The sequence below is a fragment of the Scyliorhinus torazame genome, chromosome 12 (genome assembly GCF_047496885.1).
Source record: "Scyliorhinus torazame isolate Kashiwa2021f chromosome 12, sScyTor2.1, whole genome shotgun sequence".
Classification (NCBI taxonomy): Eukaryota; Metazoa; Chordata; class Chondrichthyes; order Carcharhiniformes; family Scyliorhinidae; genus Scyliorhinus; species Scyliorhinus torazame.
The window spans coordinates 25,092,591-25,110,552 of record NC_092718.1 but is presented as its reverse complement, the minus strand read 5'-3'; the positions used below and the strand labels follow the sequence as shown (position 1 = coordinate 25,110,552).

Here is a 17,962-nt window from a genome sequence, read left to right as displayed (position 1 = left end):
ACGTAATGTTGCTAAAAATGCCTGAAAATGTAAGTAGAAGTTGGGCAAAACAGAACCATCAATAATTCTGATCGAATCTGGGATAACAGAAGGTCTTAATTATATTACATGTTTTCAAGAAGCATTTAAATATAGCACTTGGGGCAAAGGGGATCAAAGGATATGGGGGTAAGGCAGGATCAGGACATGGGGTTGGATGATGAGCCATGATTGTAATGAATGGCAGAGCAGGCTTGAAGGGCCGAATGGCCTCTCCTGCTCCTATTTTCTACGTTTCTATGTACTGTTCTAAAACAGAGCCGTGAAGACAAAAAATCTTCCACACTTACTTTCAGTTTTTCATTGTTAATCAGATCTAGGAACACGCGGGGTCGACAGGGTTAATTGGAGGGTTATATTTCTTGAACAAGAACAAAGTGCTTGCTGATTTTAAAATGCTGTTAGTTATGCAATCACAGACATTAATAAAGAAATGCTGCTGGATATTTTGTCTGACTTCTGTGATGATTTTGTCAAGTCGAGGCTGACTCTTTCATACATTCATCTTAATATTGTGTTGATCACTTAATTATAGATCAGCTACTCTCAGACAATTCAAATCAGCCACATTTAAAGGTTTCGGAATCTTCACTAATGCTGGCCAGTAATGTTCCAGATGGCTTCCCTGATGGTTTTTGCTTTAAAAATGTTCTATGGTTTGTGACAGTTTTAAGTAGTTTAGAATTTTGTGTTCCCTAATAGCACCTCCTTCTAAGTAACTACACTGCCAGGGACACATGAACAGAAATAGGGCAGCATGGTAGCATAGTGGTTAGCACCGTTGTTTCACAGCGCCAGGGTTCCCGGGTTCGATTCCTACTTGCGTCACTGCCTGTAGCGGAGTCTGCACGTTCTCCCTGTGTCTGTGTGGGTTTCCTCCGGGTGCTCCAGTTTCCTCCCACAAGTCCCGAACGACGTGCTGTTAAGTGAATTGGGCATCTGAATTCTCCCTCTGTGTATCCAAACAGGCGTCGGAGTGTGGCGACTGGGGGATTTTCACAGTAACTGCTATGCAGTGTTAATGTAAACCTACTTGTGACACTAATAAAGATTATTATTATTATAAGATCAATCGTTCAGTTGCTTGAACCTGTTTCCTCATTCAACTAGATCATGGCTGATCTGTATCTTAACTCCATCTATTCGCTATGTTACATAGCCCTGAATACCTTTGAATAAGTAAAACCCTATCGGTCTCAGTCATGAAACATTCAGTTCATTCAGTTGCAAGAGTTTATTTGGCAAAAAGAGATCCAGATTTCCACTTTCCTTTGGTGTAAACCTGCTTTGCGTCACCTCCTGAATGTCTTACCTCGACAATTTGAAAGTTCTGCCTGGACCTCCTGATCAGAGGTGAATTCTCTTCACTAAATGCCTCATCGGCAAAATTGTCAGGGCAAATGGATGTCTCGAGAGTTGGGAATTTGAAAATGCCGTTGTAAGTGACTCAGAAGAGAGTTTTTTCCAGGGACTGAAAGAGAAAAATGGGCTTTGAAAAGTACTGGGAATATGAGGAGACTTATTCGCACGTTTTAACTTCATCTCCGTTCAACCGCATTCATTTGCACTTATTTGACATTTGTTGCGCTCAAGAGCAATCATAGTTCACAAGAGTTTATTTTCCATATTTCCAAATATCGAGTACTTCAACCATCCTGAAACTGAGTAATTTCAGAAAAAGGAGACTCTGTTTTAGCATGCATTTTAAGAAGCTGGTTTTATGCTTTTCTTGGTGACATATAACTCATATTGAACAACAATGTCCCACTCCACCAACACTCACCCTCCTGCTCTCCATCTTTCCCCTCCCCCCAGCCCCCTCTCCCTTCCTCACCTCTGCCTCCTTCCATTCTCCCCTCTTCTCCCACTGTTGTGCTCTGTGTTATGACCGTTATAATGACGTACACAGAATATATAGTTGTTTAAGGGTAAAGTAGTAGCATGGATAGGGAATTGGTTAATTAATAAAAAGCAAAGAGTGGGAATTAATGGGTGTTTCTCTGGTTGGCAATCAGTAGCTAGTGGTGTCCCTCAGGGATCAGTGTTGGACCCACAATTGTTCACAATTTACATAGATGATTTGGAGTTGGGGACCAAGGGCAATGTGTCCAAGTTTGCAGACGACACTAAGATGAGCGGCAAAGCAAAAAGTACGAAGCCTTACAACACCAGGTTAAAGTCCAACAGGTTTGTTTCGATGTCACTAGCTTTCGGAGCGCTGCTCCTTCCTCAGGTGAATGAAGAGGTATGTTCCAGAAACACATATATAGACAGATTCAAAGATGCCAAACAATGCTTGGAATGCGACCATTAGCAGGGGATTAAATCTTTACAGATCAAGAGATGGGGTAACCCCAAGTTAAAGAGGTGTGAATTGTGTCAAGCCAGGGCAGTTGGTAGGATTTCGCAGGCCAGATGGTGGGGGATGAATGTAATGCGACATGAATCCCAGGTCCCAGTTGAGGCCGCACTCATGTGTGCGGAACTTGGCTATAAGTTTCTGCTCGGCGATTCTGCGTTGTCGCGCGTCCTGAAGGCCGCCTTGGAGACGCTTACCCGGAGATAAGAGGCTGAATGCCCTTGACTGCTGAAGTGTTCCCCGACTGGAAGGGAACATTCCTGCCTGGTGATTGTTGCGCGATGTCCATTCATTCGTTGTCGCAGCGTCTGCATGGTCTCGCCAATGTATCATGCTTCGGAATATCCTTTCCTGCAGCATATGAGGTAGACAACGTTGGCCGAGTCGCACGAGTATGTACCGCGTACCTGGTGGGTGGTGTTCTCACGTGTAATAGTGGTATCCATGTTGATGATCTGGCACGTCTTGCAGAGATTGCCATGGCAGGGTTGTGTGGTGTCGTGGTCACTGTTCTGAAGACTGGGTAGTTTGCTGCAAACAATGGTTTGTTTGAGGTTGCGCGGTTGTTTGAAGGCAAGTAGTGGGGGTGTGGGGATGACCTTGGCAAGATGTTCATCGTCATCAATGACGTGTTGAAGGCTGTGAAGAAGATGACGTAGTTTCTCCGCTCCGGGGAAGTACTGGACGACGAAGGGTATTCTGTCGGTTGTGTCCCATGTTTGTCTTCTGAGGAGGTTGGCGCGGTTTTTCGCTGTGGCGCGTTGGAATTGTCGATCGATGAGTCGAGTGTCATATCCCATTCGTACGAGGGCATCTTTCAACGCCTGTAGATGTCTGTTACGCTCCTCCTCGTCTGAGCAGATCCTGTGTATACGGAGCGCTTGTCCATAGGGGATGGCTTCTTAAAGCAAAAAGTGCACAGGATGCTGGAAGTCTGCAGAGGGATTTGGATAGTTTAAGTCAATGGCTAGGGTCTGGCAGATGCAATACAATTTTGACAAATGTGAGGTTATCCATTTTGGTAGGAATAACAGCAAAAAGGATTATTATTTAAATAATAAAATATTAAAACGTGCTGCTATGCAGAGGGGCCTGGGTGTCCTGGTGCATGAGTCGCAAAAAGTTGGTTTACAGGTGCAACAGGTGATTAAGAAGGCAAATGGAGTTTTGTAGCATTGTGTTCAGTTTTGGTCTCCTTACCTGAGAAAGGACGTACTGGCGCTGGAAGGTGTGCAGAGGAGATTCACTAGGTTAATCCCAGAGCTGAAGGGGTTGGATTTCGAGGAGAGGTTGAGTAGACTGGGACTGTACTTGTTGGAATTCAGAAGGAAGCGGGGGATCTGATAGAAACATGTAAAATTCTGAAGGATAGATGTGGGCAGGTTGTTTCCACTGGCGGGTGAAAGCAGAACTAGGGGGCTTAGCCTCCAAATAAGGGGAAATAGATTTAGGACTGAGTTTAGGACAAACTTCTTCACCCAAAGGATTGTGAATCTATGGAATTCCTTGCCCAATGAAGCAGTTGAGGCTCCTTCATTGAATGTTTTTCAGATAAAGATAGATAGTTTTTTGGAGAATAAAGGGATTAAGGGTTCTGGTGTTCGGGCTGGAAAGTAGAGCTGAGTCCACAAAAGATCAGCCATGATCTCATTGAATGGCGGAGCAGGCTCGAAGGGCCAGATGGCCTACTCCTGCTCCTAGTTCTAATGTTCTTAACTATAAAGATGATTTATAAACAAACATGTGGAAAGATAACTAATGGACTATAATACAGATGATGTCTACTAAGTTAATTCAGTGAATTCTCCTGGCGCCATTCTAAGTGCAACTACCCTCTTGTACGACTTGCTACCAACTGGCGGGTGTCTCAAGTCACATGATAGATCTCTATTTCCACCTGCTGGTCGGAGGTTGATCCGATAACTATATACATTGATAAACAACTACATATGTTGATATGTACATGCATATCACCACACCCACCTTTCCGCCTCCCCATCAAATACGCGAGATGCCCCTCACCTCCCTGTCTGGAACCAGAAATGACATCAAAGCCAGCACTGTTTCACTTTTGCAGCTGGGATGGGAGTAGCAATGGCGCTGGCAATGAGGTGAGTATTTTGCGGCTGGAAGGCGCACATAAATATAATAGCTCATCAGTACCTGGGCTTTCACCTTCGTGAGGGCCCAAAGCTCAAGCTTCAGTGGGATCGGCAGATCGAGGTACAGTGGGATCTGAAGATCGAAGTTCAGTGGGGTCTGGAATTCGAGGTTCAGTGGGACCTGGAATCAAGGTTCAGTGGGATCTGGAATCGAGGGTCAGTGGGATCTGTAGATCGAGGTTCAGTGGGATCTGAAGTTTGAGGTTCAGTGGGATCTGGAATCGAGGTTCAGTGGGATCTGGAGTTCGAGGATCAGTGCGATCTGGAGTTCGAGGTTCAGTGGGTTCTGGAGTTCGAGGTTCAGTGCGATCTGGAACTCGAGGTTCAGTGCAATCTGGAGTTCGAGGTTCAGTGGGATCTGGAGTTCGAGGTTCAGTGCGATCTGGAGTTCGAGGTTCAGTGCGATCTGGAACTCGAGGTTCAGTGCAATCTGGAGTTCGAGGTTCAGTGGGATCTGGAGTTCGAGGTTCAGTGCAATCTGGAGTTCGAGGTTCAGTGCGATCTGGAGTTCGAGGTTCAGTGCGATCTGGAGTTCGAGGTTCAGTGGGATCTGGAGTTTGAGGTTCAGTGCGATCTGGAGTTCGAGGTTCAGTGGGATCTGGAGTTCGGGGTTCAGTGCGATCTGGAGCTCGGGTTCAGTGCGATCTGGAGTTCGAGGTTCAGTGGGACCTGGAGTTCGAGGTTCAGTGAGATCTGGAGTTCGAGGTTCAGTGGGATCTGGAGTTAGAGGTTCAGTGCGATCTGGAGTTCGAGGTTCAGTGCGATCTGGAACTCGAGGTTCAGTGCAATCTGGAGTTCGAGGTTCAGTGGGATCTGGAGTTCGAGGTTCAGTGCAATCTGGAGTTCGAGGTTCAGTGCGATCTGGAGTCCGAGGTTCAGTGCGATCTGGAGTTCGAGGTTCAGTGCGATCTGGAGTTCGAGGTTCAGTGCGATCTGGATTTCGAGGTTCAGTGGGATCTGGAGTTCGAGGTTCAATGCGATCTGGAGTTCGAGGTTCAGTGCGATCTGGAGTTCGGGGTTCAGTGCGATCTGGAGCTCGAGGTTCAGTGCGATCTGGAGCTCGAGGTTCAGTGCGATCTGGAGTTCGAGGTTCAGTGGGATCTGGAGTTCAAGGTTCAGTGGGCTGTATTTCGTTGTTCGGTGGGGCCTGAAGCTTTAGGTTCTTCGGGGTCCGGAGTTCGTGGTTTGGCGCGGTCGGGAGTTCAAGGTTCGGTGGGCCTGCTGTTCAAGGTTCAAGAGTTTGAGGTTCGGCAGGGCCATGAGAGTGAAGGGATGGAGGGGGGTGAGAGTTTGTAAACTGGAGGGGGCTGGGGAGTGGGAAGATTTTACACCCTGAGATTGGGGTGGGGGAGGGCGGGTTTAGATCCTGAGACTGGTGTCGGTGGGGTGGGGTGGAAGTGAGGGAGGAAATGTGGGGGGAGAGGGTGTATGTCCTGCTTGGGATGGGTGGGTGGATAGGTTGGACCATGCGTGTAAAATTAATTAAGAACAGATGGGGATCTGGTGGGAGTTCTCAAACATGTACAGTATAGTGGGAAGGGCTTTTGGCTTAAATAAACAGTGTTTAATAATTTCAGATATTATTGAAGTAATTCATTTCCTTGTATTTTCAATGCTGTTATTGATTGAATTGAACAACTTTGACGCTCTCAATGCTTTCGAGCATCTTTTACCATTTGATTGCAGTTGATGACACAATGCTGTTCATCTGCGATAAAACTCATTCCAAATTAGAACATGTGATGTTGAATATTCGCTGATCGCCGTGGCGGCTGGATCATTGAATATATTCAAGGGTGAGTTCAATATATTTTGATCGTCAAAGGTTATGGGGATGATAGGAAAGTGCAGTCCCAGGGTAGGGCACTCTTTCGCAGGGTGGAGGGGTCAGTCACCAGGGGGCATATGTCGAAGGTCCTTGGGGCAAGTTTAGAGGATATGTGCGAGGCAGGATTTTTACACAGAGGGTGGCGAGTGCCTGGAACGCGTTGCCAAGGGAGATTGTGGAAGTAGATACATTAACGGCGTCCAAAAGGAATCTTGACAAATATATGGATAGGATGGGTATAGAGGGATTCGGCACTAGGAAGTGCTGAGGGTTTTGACCGAGGTTGATATCATGACCGGTACAGACTTGGAGGGCCGAAGGGCCTGTTCCTGTGCTGTATTGTTCTTTGCTCTTTGACGCCACAATCAGATCAGCCATGATTTAAATGAAGGTGCAGCAGGCTCTCAGGACTGAATAGCCCCCTTGCTGCTCCTAATTCTTGTGTTTTTGTGAGGACTAATATTAGACAATTAGAAATTCTGTCAGCCTTTGGATAGACCAGATTTCTGATCAACAAAGAAGTTCAAGGTTATGAGGGACAGGCAGGACGGCCATATCACACAAATGGATATGCAAATGAGGAGTAGGAGGAGGCCACTCTGCCCCTCGGGCTTGATCCACCATTCAATAAAATCATGGCTCCTCTGATTGTAACATCAGCCCCACATTCCGATTTACCCCAGTAATCTTTAACTTCTTTAAAATCATTCAAAGACTCTGCTTCCATCATCTTTTGAGCCAGAGTTTCAAAGACTCACAACCCTCTGAGATAAAAATATTCTCCTCATCTGGCTTTTACGCGGGCGACAAGGCCTGGCGCGTGTGGATGACGCGGCCCCGATCCTGGCCCATTGTCAGGGCCTGAATCAGTCGGGACCGGGGCCGTTCCGCGCCGTCGTGAACCTCGACGCCGTTCACGATGGCGCGGCCATGTCGGCGTGGGAGTGGAGAATCGCGCCCCAGATCTTTCTTAAAGGGACACTCACATGACACCTTCCCCCAAGAAAAAAAAACCATCAACTTCAAAGATGGTTTCATTTTTCACCTTTTCACTTGCCCATTCCTAACACTTGACAGTAAACATACATACATTTTAAAACATCAAAACAGGCAAACATTTGCAATAATACAGTCCATTTTAGTTCTTTGCCTTCCACCATCGAATCGGCTTCTCTTCATCACATTTGTGACAAAGCATCGGCTATCACGTTTTCTCATCCTGCCACATGTATAAGTTTTAAATTAAATGGCTGTATTAATAAACCCCATCGAAACATTCCGGCATTTTTATTCTTGATTTTCTCCAACAACATAAATGGATTATGATCAGTGTGTATAATTGTTTCAGACGAATTGCTGGTAACATAAATGTTAAAATGAGCAAAGCCAGCACCCAGCGCAAAGTCTCCTTTTCAATTGTTGAATACTTCCTCTGGTGATCATTAAATTTTTTGGAAAAATACCAATAGGCCACTCTGTTCCTTCATTGTCTTCTTGCAAGAGCACAGCACCTACGACCACATCACTCACATCGACAGCCACTTTGAATGGTTTTGTGTAATTTGGAGTGGTTAACACAGCCTTCAGGTCATCAAATGCCTGTTGACAGTCCGCCATCCACTGAAATTTGCTACCCTTCTTCAGCAAGTCCGTCAGTGGAGCAACCACACTGCTAAATTTTGGCACAGATTTATGGTAAAAACCATTCATGCCAAGAAATCTCATTATTTTCCTTTGTGTCGAGGGTATTGGGAACTCCCCAATAACTTTGAATTTCACATCCCGTGGGACCATTTGGCCATGTCCAATTGTATACCCAGGAACATGACTTGGGCTTTTCCAAACTCACTTTTGACTAGGTTTACCACCAAACCCAGCTCCTGAAGCTGATCAACTAACTCCATCAGGGCAGCACGGTGGCGCAGTGAGTTAGCCCTGCTGCCTCATGGCGCCGAGGTCCCAGGTTCGATCCCGGCTCTGGGTCACTGTCCGTGTGGAGTTTGCACATTCTCCCCGTGTTTGCGTGGGTTTCGCCCCCACAATCCAAAAGATGTGCAGGATAGGTGGATTGGCCACGCTAAATTGCTGCTTAATTGTAAAAAAAAATGAATTGGGTACTCTAAATATTTTTAAAAATAACTCCATCAGATGGTTCAAATGTTCTTTGCATGTCTGTCTAAAAATCACCAGATCATCTATGTATAACGCACAATTGGGTAATCCTGAAATGACTTTGTTAGTTAAGCAATGAAATGTGGCGGGGGTGTTTTCATGCCAAATGGCATAACTTAATAATAATCTTTATTGTCACAAGTAGGCTTACATTAACACAACAATGAAGTTACTGTGGAAAGGACTTAGTCACTACATTCCGGCGCCTGCTCGGGTACATGGTGGGAGAATTCAGAATGTCCAAATTACCTAACAGCACGTCTTTTGAGACTTGTGGGAGGAAACCGGAGCACCCGGAGGAAATCCACGCACACAGGGAGAACGTGCAGACTCCGCACAGAGACCCAAGCAAGGAATCGAACATGGGACCCTGGCGTTGTAAAGCAACAGTGCTAACAACTGTGCTACCATGTCACCCATTTGAATTGGTATATACAATTTGGAGTCACAAAAGCTGAAATCCCCTTCGCCCTTTCAGATAAAGGTCTCTGCCAGTAACCTTTGAGAAAATTCAGTTTGGAGATCAAAGCTGATTGTCCCACCTTCTTAATGCAGTCCTCCAACGGTGGGATAGGATGAGAGTCTGGTTTTGTAACAGCATTAACCTTTCTATAGTCCATACACAATCACATCACTATGGATGAGCTCCACTCGCTGCAACCCACTTCGATCGTGCCATTTTGAAGCATACTTTCAATTTCTTTTTGACCCTATGTCAATTTTAGAGGGTTAAGTCTATATGGAGATTGTTTAATTGGAACAGCATTTCCCACAGCTACATCATGTATAACCATTTTAGTACTTCCCAACTTATTTCCACAAACTTGCCCCTCTGATATTAATAATTCTTTCAGGCCAGTTTGTTTTTCCTCTAGAAGGAAATTCAGTAATCTATCCCAATTTTTAAGAACATCCTCGTTATCCAAATTAATTTGAGGAATATCAAATTCAAATTCAGAGTCATCTGGATTTGGTTCTTCACTTTGAGTTAGAATCACTAAAACCTCCTCCTTTTGCTCTCCTTCCCTTTAAAATGCCTTTTAAGCATATTCACATGACACACTCAGTGAGTTTTCCTTCTATCTGGCATTTTTACCACATAATTCACCTCACTTAATTTACTTTCAATCTGATAAAGTCCACAAAACCTTGCTTTTAAAGGTTCACCTACCACTGATAACAACACTAAAACACTTGATTTCTCGAGGAATTAAGGGCTATGGAGAGAGAGCGGGTAAATGGAGTTGAAATCAGCCATGATTGAATGGTGGAGTGGACTCGATGGGCTGAATGGCCTTACTTCCGCTCCTATGTCTTATGGTCTTATGGTCTAAAACTTTATCTCCACTGGCAAAACTACAAACTTTGGATTTCTTATCGGCTACCCGTTTCATCACATTTTGTGCAACTTTTAAATGTTGTTCTTACCAAATGATTCACCTCACTCAATTTCCTTTCAATCTGATAAGGTCCTTGCTTTTAAAGGTTCACCTACCACTGGTAACAATACTAAAACTTTATCTCCACTGGCAAAACTACAAACATTTGCTTTCTTGTCCGCTTCCTGTTTCATTGCATGCTGTGCAACTTTTAAATGTTGTCTAGCCAATTCACCTGCTCTACTTAACTGTTCCCTAAAATTTGACATGTAATCCAATAATGTAGTTTCAGACTGCTCACTCACCAATTTCTCCTTAATCAATTTAAGTGATCGTCTTACCTCATGACCAAAAACTAGTTCAAAATGACTGAATTTGGTTGACTCATTAAGTGCATCCCAAATTGCAAACAATACGAATGGAATTCCTTTATCCCAATCCTCTGGATAATCTTGACAATAAGCCCTCAACATTGACTTTAACGTTTGCTGCCACCGTTCTAATGCTCCCTGCGATTCTGGATGGTACACGGTTAATTTAAATTGTTTTACTCCTAAGTTATCCATAACCTTTCTGAATAACTTTGACGTAAAATTTGATTCTTGGTCCAATTGTATTTCCGTGGGTAGTCCATATCGAGTAAAGAATTTAAGTAACTCCCCCACAATCTTTTTAGCTGTAATATTGCGCAATGGAATGGCTTCTGGAAACCTAGTAGACACATCTATTACAGTCAAAAGATAATAAGCGGGATTCTCCCATTCCGGCGCCATGGCCCGACGCCGGCATAAAAGATGGCGCAAACCACTCCGGTGTCGGGCCGACCAGAAGTTGAGAAATTCTCTGCATTCCGGGAGCTAGACCGGCGCCGAAGGGACTGCGCGAGTTAGCAGTGGTTCAGCCCATGGGCACACAGGCCGGTGTATTCTGGCGCATGCGCAGGGGGGTGCCTTCTCCGTGCCGGCCATGGCGGAGCCCTACAGCGGCTGGCGCAGAAGGAAGAAGTGCCCCCATGGCACAGGCCCGCCCATAGATCGGTGGGCCCTGATCGCGGGCCAGGCCACCATGGGGGCCCCCTTCCCGGGTCGGACCCCCCGCTCCCTCCTGAGGACCGCACCAGCCAATGTACCTGCCAGGTCCCGCCTTGTGGGACCATGTCCAATCCACACCGGCGGGACTAGCCAGAAACCGACGGCTGCTCGGCCCATTGGGGCCCCGCGAACTGCCGGGGGGGGGCGCTGCCAATGGCCCCGGACCAGCGTGGTCCCTGCCCCCGCCCGAAAACCGGCGCCGGAGAATATGGCAGCCGCCGTCTGAGCGGCGGGGCGGGCTTCACACCGCTCCCTGGGGATTCTCTGACCCGGTGGGGGGGTCGGAGAATCCCGCCCATTGATTCCCACTTTTTGTTTTAGCAAGAGGTCCTACACAATCAATTAAGACCCTTGTAAAAGGTTCCTCAAATGCTGGAATGGGTATTAAGGGTGCTGGTTTTATCACCGCTTGAGGTTTCCTTATCACTTGACATGTGTGACATGATCGACAAAATTTGACTAGATCTTTAATTTTTATGTAGTCCAGGCCAATAAAAATGTTTTAGTATTTTAGCTTGAGTTTTCCTTACTCCCAAATGACCTCCTACTGGTACCCCATGTGCTACTTGCAACACTTCCTTTCTATACCCTACCGGCAATACCACTTGATGAATATGTAGCGGTCTCCATTTTCTCATCAAGACATCATTTTTAAGGTAATAACATTCTGGTATACAGTCAGATTCCTCTTCCATGTATGCTTTCTGATACATCCGTTTTATTTCTATAACCATCAATGCCCCCCCCTCCCACCCCCACCCCCACCAGCACCACCACCACCACCACCACCCCGCCACCACTTCAGGTCTGCTCTGTATTTAATACAATCATGATTGAACTACTACTTTGACTTCACTTTCCTGTTCTTACCCCATATCGCTTTATTCCTAGTGTTATAACCACTGCAGATGTTATTGCTGGGAAGACAGACCCCGGAGTGAGTTCTCACTGATTATGAACCTTTTTTTTATTATGAACGTGCAGGGGATGAGCTACTGACCGCGAAAGCATAGGACTCCAGTAGCACATTTTGAGTTTTAAAAAGCAAAAGATTTATTGGAAAGAAGAAAAGGACTTAAGTAGGCAAGGTGAAAGTGACAACAGTTAAAATCGCCTTACAGAACCAAAAAACGTGCTTGGTCAAAAGTGCACCCGTAAATAACCTTCTTGACTACAACCTCCTTACACATTTTTAACCATAAAAAATCCAGTCAAGGAATTTTTATCACTTTAATGAAAGCAGAACATACAACCTCTCAAAGACTTCCATTCTGATGTGGAATTACAAAAAGAAGGTTCAGAAACAAACTAAAATAGGCAAATTAATGTGGATCCTGGAATGTGAAACAAGACAGAGGATGCTGGAAAAACTCAACAGGTCTGCCAGCGTCTATCAAGAAAGAAATGTTTCAAGTCAACAGACTCTTCATCTGATGAAGAAAATTGCCTTACGTCAACTAGGCGAAATTATACTACCAATTCCTAATTAGGCCGCAGCTTGTAAAAGTTAACCTCTACTTGTCAAAATTATCAAAGACAGACACATTGTACAGGAACATTGCTTTATTCAGACCTTTACCTACTATTGATTTGTATAATTGTGGTCAGTGTGAGTTTGCTTTTTTTGGCTTATTCAACGAACATGACCCTGCACCTTGACAAGCCGAATGTTTCCAGCTTTGACCATTGATAGGAAACAGACAGTGTGTAGAAGATCCTTTGTCCTCCCTATGCTCTTTTGCAAAAATGTTTCTCATAATTAAATTTGTCTGAATTCACAGACTTCAGCAGAATTACTGATACCCTTGTTTTTCCGATTTATATAACACTTTTCGTGCATAATATTCCGGCACTCAATGGAGTTCACAGCAGCGTCTTTGAGGTCTACGACTTACGCCTATCATACATTCAAAACTACCAAATGAAGGAAGTGATTGCATAAGTCGCTTGGATGCCCGACATGTGTAATACGGCAATTGGTGCTCAGCTCGAGTGATATCTGCCTGTCAGTAAATGAGACCATCCTATCTGAGTTTAGTTGTGATAATCGGAAATATTCCAAGGTGTGTGGAAGTTCAATAAAGGGGAGCTTGTCTTCCCATTTCCAGAACTTTACCAATACCAATCAATAATTAGGTCAAACAGACTGCCAAACCAAGTGAAGCTTGGTTGGAAACCTTTGACCCTAAGAGGGTAGTTCTGATAATTGGGGGGAAACAGGCATCTGTGTCAGTGAATCCCAAATGTTTCATATTCCTCTTTTACCTTCACTGCGACATGTGAACAGAAAAGGTTACTCGCGTTGAACAATGCAGCTCTTTTCCATAAAATGTAAGTATTTTTCATTTCCATATCTACCCACAAGGACCACCATTGACTGACGTACCACTCCTGTGATACTTCATTTCAATCCTTTATTCAAATCAGTGTCACCTGGAAAGGAATGGATTAGACACTGGATTAAAATGTCCATTGAGATTGTGAAAGGAGTCAAAGCCTCTTTTCCAATTCAAAAGATGACATTATTTATTCCGACTATGTTTATTTGGGTAGCGCGGTGGTGTAGTGTTCAGCACCGCTGCCTCATGCCGCTGAGGATCCGGGTTCGATCCCAGCCCCGGGTCACTGTCCGTGTGAAGTCTGCACATTCTCCCTGCATCTGCATGGTTCTCACCCCCACAACACAAAGAGGTGCAGGGTAGGTGGATTGGCCACGCTAAATTTCCCGTAATTTTTTTTAAATGGCTTACTATGTTTATTTGATTGCTGTGTGAACTTCATAAGATTGATAACATGATTGATCTTGGTGAAGCTGGCTTGTACAATGTACAACTCTTACTGGATTTTTTCTTTTTTTCTCCGAGCAGCGTTGTAAACTTTCTTCAACAGTAGAACAGTTAGCATTGTGACAATGAGGAACAGAGACAGCAGGAAAAATATCACATCTACACAATGGTAAACATACCAGGGGAGTCGGTAAGATTCTGAGCGTAAATGTGCTGCACCTTTGTGTCGAGCAACATACTCAATCCAGAAAATGGCTCTCTCCATTGGAGACTCTGGTTGATCCCTGTGGAGAGCAGAGAGTTTCTGCATGTTATCTCGATAGGATGCGTTATTTATTACCTCATTAATTGTCTGCAATAGATCTGATGACTGCAATGTTGCAATATTTATCACTTTTGCTGCACCTCGGGTTTCAAGTCTAAGCATATTGTCAAACTGGTCAAAAAACAGAGGGATGCCAACTACTGGCACCCCGTGATAGATGGCTTCATAAACTCCATTGGTGCCACCATGGGAAATGAAAGCTTGTGTCTTGGGGTGCCCTAAAAGGTCATTCTGAGGGATCCATTTTGCCAGTAGCGTATTATTTCCTATGTTGGGAGGGATCTTTCCATCATATCTCCAAATAACTTTCTGAGGTACTTGAGCAAAGGCCTCTGCTATTTTCATTGTAATTTGCATTGACAAAGAGCTGACAATGGTCCCCAGAGACATCACAATAATCCCATGTTCCCCTGAAGATTGGACAAACTCTTCAAACTCTGCTGCTAGAGGTTTGGATGGTTTACACTGGAATCCCCCAATGTAAACAATGTTTGGCATGGTGGGCCTCGGGAATTCAAATATAAAATCAACTCTCATCAGCCACACATCTGCCCTCAGGAGAATCATCTCAATATCTGTGTCTGGGCCCAGATACTGATGACAGACTTCATTGTAAATGGGATGAATGATAAATGCTAAAGCAGATCTTTGAAGAAGATTTATGATTATGTTTTTAGTTCTTTGGAGAAAACTCATTTTATCTGTGAATCCTGACCCAAGCACTGGAACGTAGGACAGTGGTGATGGGGCAAAGAGAAAATGCGCATCTCCACTGGAGAGCCAGCGAACATTATACACCAATGGCAGTTTTAAATAATAACCAAGTATTGGACCTACAGGTAAAAAAGGATCTGCTAGTATTAAGTCAAAGTGCTCATTTTCAAGTTGGGTTAACAAATTCTTGTTTTGAAAAAGTGCGTGGCTAAGATTTCGCAGATAAATATGAGCGGTGTGGATAGAAGTCATTAGTTCATATTGGCACTTAACAAAGCCCCATGTTGTTGAATCATTCTGAAAAATATCCAATGCCTTTTGTGTAAATCCTCGCATAATGTCTTCACTTCTAGTTTTTGCAAGTTCTCCATGCAGTTCAACAATGATTGATCGATATAGATCAGGCCGCTCGTTGACATACCAAGCTGTTGAGAAATAAAGCACAGTGATGTTGTGCCCATGAAGTTTCAGTTCTTCCATTAGAATTCTCATATTGACCCAGTGACTTCCCTCAGCAGGTACAACTAATATATTAGCTCCCTGGGTTATTGGTAATGATATGATGATGATACTTAGAACATACGTAACATGGAATCTTCTTTTCCATCCAAGATATTCCATATTGAGAGGAAAGGATATCCAGATACTGCTGAAGAATTGAACAAAAATATCTGTATTACAACATTCATTGGAAATCTTCAGAACTTAAGAAATAGTACCAGGAAGGGGCTTTCTCCGGCATTCTGTAAGATCATGCTGGAAGCTCTACGTCAATTCCACTTTCCCACCTGATCCCAATTTCCCTTGCTTCACAGTCTTGATTGTGCCTCAAAGTCTGAACATTCGCAACTATCTGATGTAGAAAACCCTAAACATTCACAACCCTCTCTGAATGACCCCGACTTTGGTGCACAGGGCAGAATTTCAACATTTGCAGATTTTTGGAGTGTGCGGTGGGACAGTGGTTAGCACAGCTGCTTCACAGCACCTGAAACCCAGATCCTGGCCTTGGGTGACTGTGTGGAGTTTACATGTTCTTCCAGTGTTTGCGTGGGTTTCTTCCGGGTGCTCCGGTTTCCACCCACAGTCCAAAGATGTGCAGGGTCGGTGAGGGCTTGGCCATGATAAATTGTCCCTTAGTGTCCAAAGTTGTGTAGGTTAGGTGATGTTACAGGGTTGCAAGGAGTAGGCCTGGGTGGGGATCACTTTCAGAGGGCCGGTGCAGACTCAATGGGCCGAATGGCCTCCTTCTGTACTGTCGGTATTCAATGAAATGTATTTCTATATCCAAATGGAAGCATTGTGAACTGTGAGGCGGGCAGTGTGTAACTTCGAAAGGACATAGACAAATTGATGGAATGAGCAGACGAAGTTCAATGCAGAGAAATGAGAAGAGTTTCATTTTGGTCAGAATGGAGTGTGTGAACAATGGGACCTGAGTGGATATGTGCGTAAAATATTGAAGGTGGCAGGACAGATTGAGAGAGCAGTCAATAAAGCAAACAGCTTTCTTTTTTTGAATAGCGACACAGAATACAAGAGCAAGGGGGTTATGTTGAACTTGTATAAGACACTAGTTCAGCCTCAGCTGATAGAGAGTTGTGTCTGTATTTGGCAATACATTAAACAAATCTGACCTGTGGGCTGAATGCCTTCTCATACAGAAACAAATGTTTTGGATACAGTTGAAGCTGATTGTGTTGCATTTGGTTGGATGAGCAGGGAGCAGCAAGTCCCACCAGGAGCAACAGGTTCCTCACACACTCTCAGCAGAATTCTCCCATTGGTGGGGCCTCCGGTACGCCAGCAGTGTCCCACGCCCGTGGGTTTCCCAACGGCGTGGGGTGGCCACACTGGGAAACCCCATTGGTCGGCTGCGGGAACGGAGAATCTGCTGCCGATCGGGCCGGTTGGCGGACCAGAGAATCCCATCCTCTATGCATAATTCGAGAGACCTTCCAGGTTTCACACAGGCGGGATCTTCCGCTCCGGCCGATGGCGCACCCAAACCCTCGAGATAGGGTGGAATCAATGGGAAATTCCATTGATAGCCGAGCGGGGAGGACAGAGATTCTCACCCCAGGAATTTCACTATATATGCTGGGATAATGCGCTTTTATTTCACCTTTCTTAAATGTGGATTGGCATGCAATTTCCCAATGTAGAGGAATACTTCCTGGACTCGTGAACTTTGGACGATTAGAGTCAGGCTATCTGCAATATTGTTGCAGAAACTAAAAACACTTCTGCATATCTGACCTGAGGGTATCTATTTCTCACATTTAAAAGATTGATTTTAACTTGTAGCTTATAAAACTCTTTGTGGTAAAGTTATCATCGTTTACTTACTGGTGAAGTAGTTGTGCGCTGCAGTCAGCCTTGTATTGCCGTGAGCTGAGATTTCAGCTTCAATGAAGAGTACAGTCACTGAGCTTGTAGGTCCAAGGTCTAAGTGAGTTCCTGATTGTATTATACTAATTCTTATTTGACTTGGGGGGAGTCAACGCTGTCTTTATTTCTGCATTTTGCCAGGGCCAATAACCATTCACTTTGCAGCAACTCACGTCAGACGTCCCGACGCTGAAAATAAAATTAACATTGGATTGGTTGTTAAGTACCTGTTCTTGGGGGGAGGGTGGGTGTAAAGAGCTGATGACTCTGCAGCTATCAGAGTGTGTAAAGAATAGGGTTTTTTTTAAATGAAAAATTACATGACAAAAATTGTGATTTAATTTGCATAATTAGTTTCCTCCTAATTAATAAAGAAATAGTAAGAAGTCTTACAACACCCGGTTAAAGTCCAACAGGTTTGTTTCGAATCACTAGCTTTCGGAGCATTGCTCCTTCCTCAGGTGACTGAAGAGGTAGGTTCCAGAAACATTTATATAGACAAAGTCAAAGATGCAGAGAAGATACTTTGAATGCGAGACTTTGCAGGTAAGTCTTTACAGATCCAGAGAGAGGGTTAAAGAGGTGTGAATTGTCTCAAGCCAGGACGGTTGGTAGGATTTCGCAAGCCCAGGCCAGATGGTGGGGGTGAATTCATCGTCCAGTACTTCCCCGGAGCAGAAAAGCGATGACATCTTCTTCGCAGCCTTCAACACGTC

At 44.6% G+C, this 17,962-nt stretch overlaps 1 protein-coding gene across 1 annotated transcript; it reads right to left on the bottom strand.

Moving 5' to 3' along the window:
• Nucleotides 1-12,058: 12,058 nt before the first annotated feature.
• On the bottom strand, nt 12,059-17,281 carry LOC140387447 (UDP-glucuronosyltransferase 2A1-like). The gene is made up of 3 exons (XM_072470566.1): nt 17,205-17,281; nt 15,439-15,504; nt 12,059-15,280 (listed from the first exon to the last, which is right to left on the bottom strand). The coding sequence occupies exons 2-3, from the start codon at nt 15,443-15,445 to the stop codon at nt 13,866-13,868; spliced, it is 1,422 nt and encodes a 473-aa protein (XP_072326667.1). The 5' UTR covers nt 15,446-15,504; nt 17,205-17,281; the 3' UTR covers nt 12,059-13,865.
• Between the last annotated feature and the right edge of the window lie 681 nt (nt 17,282-17,962).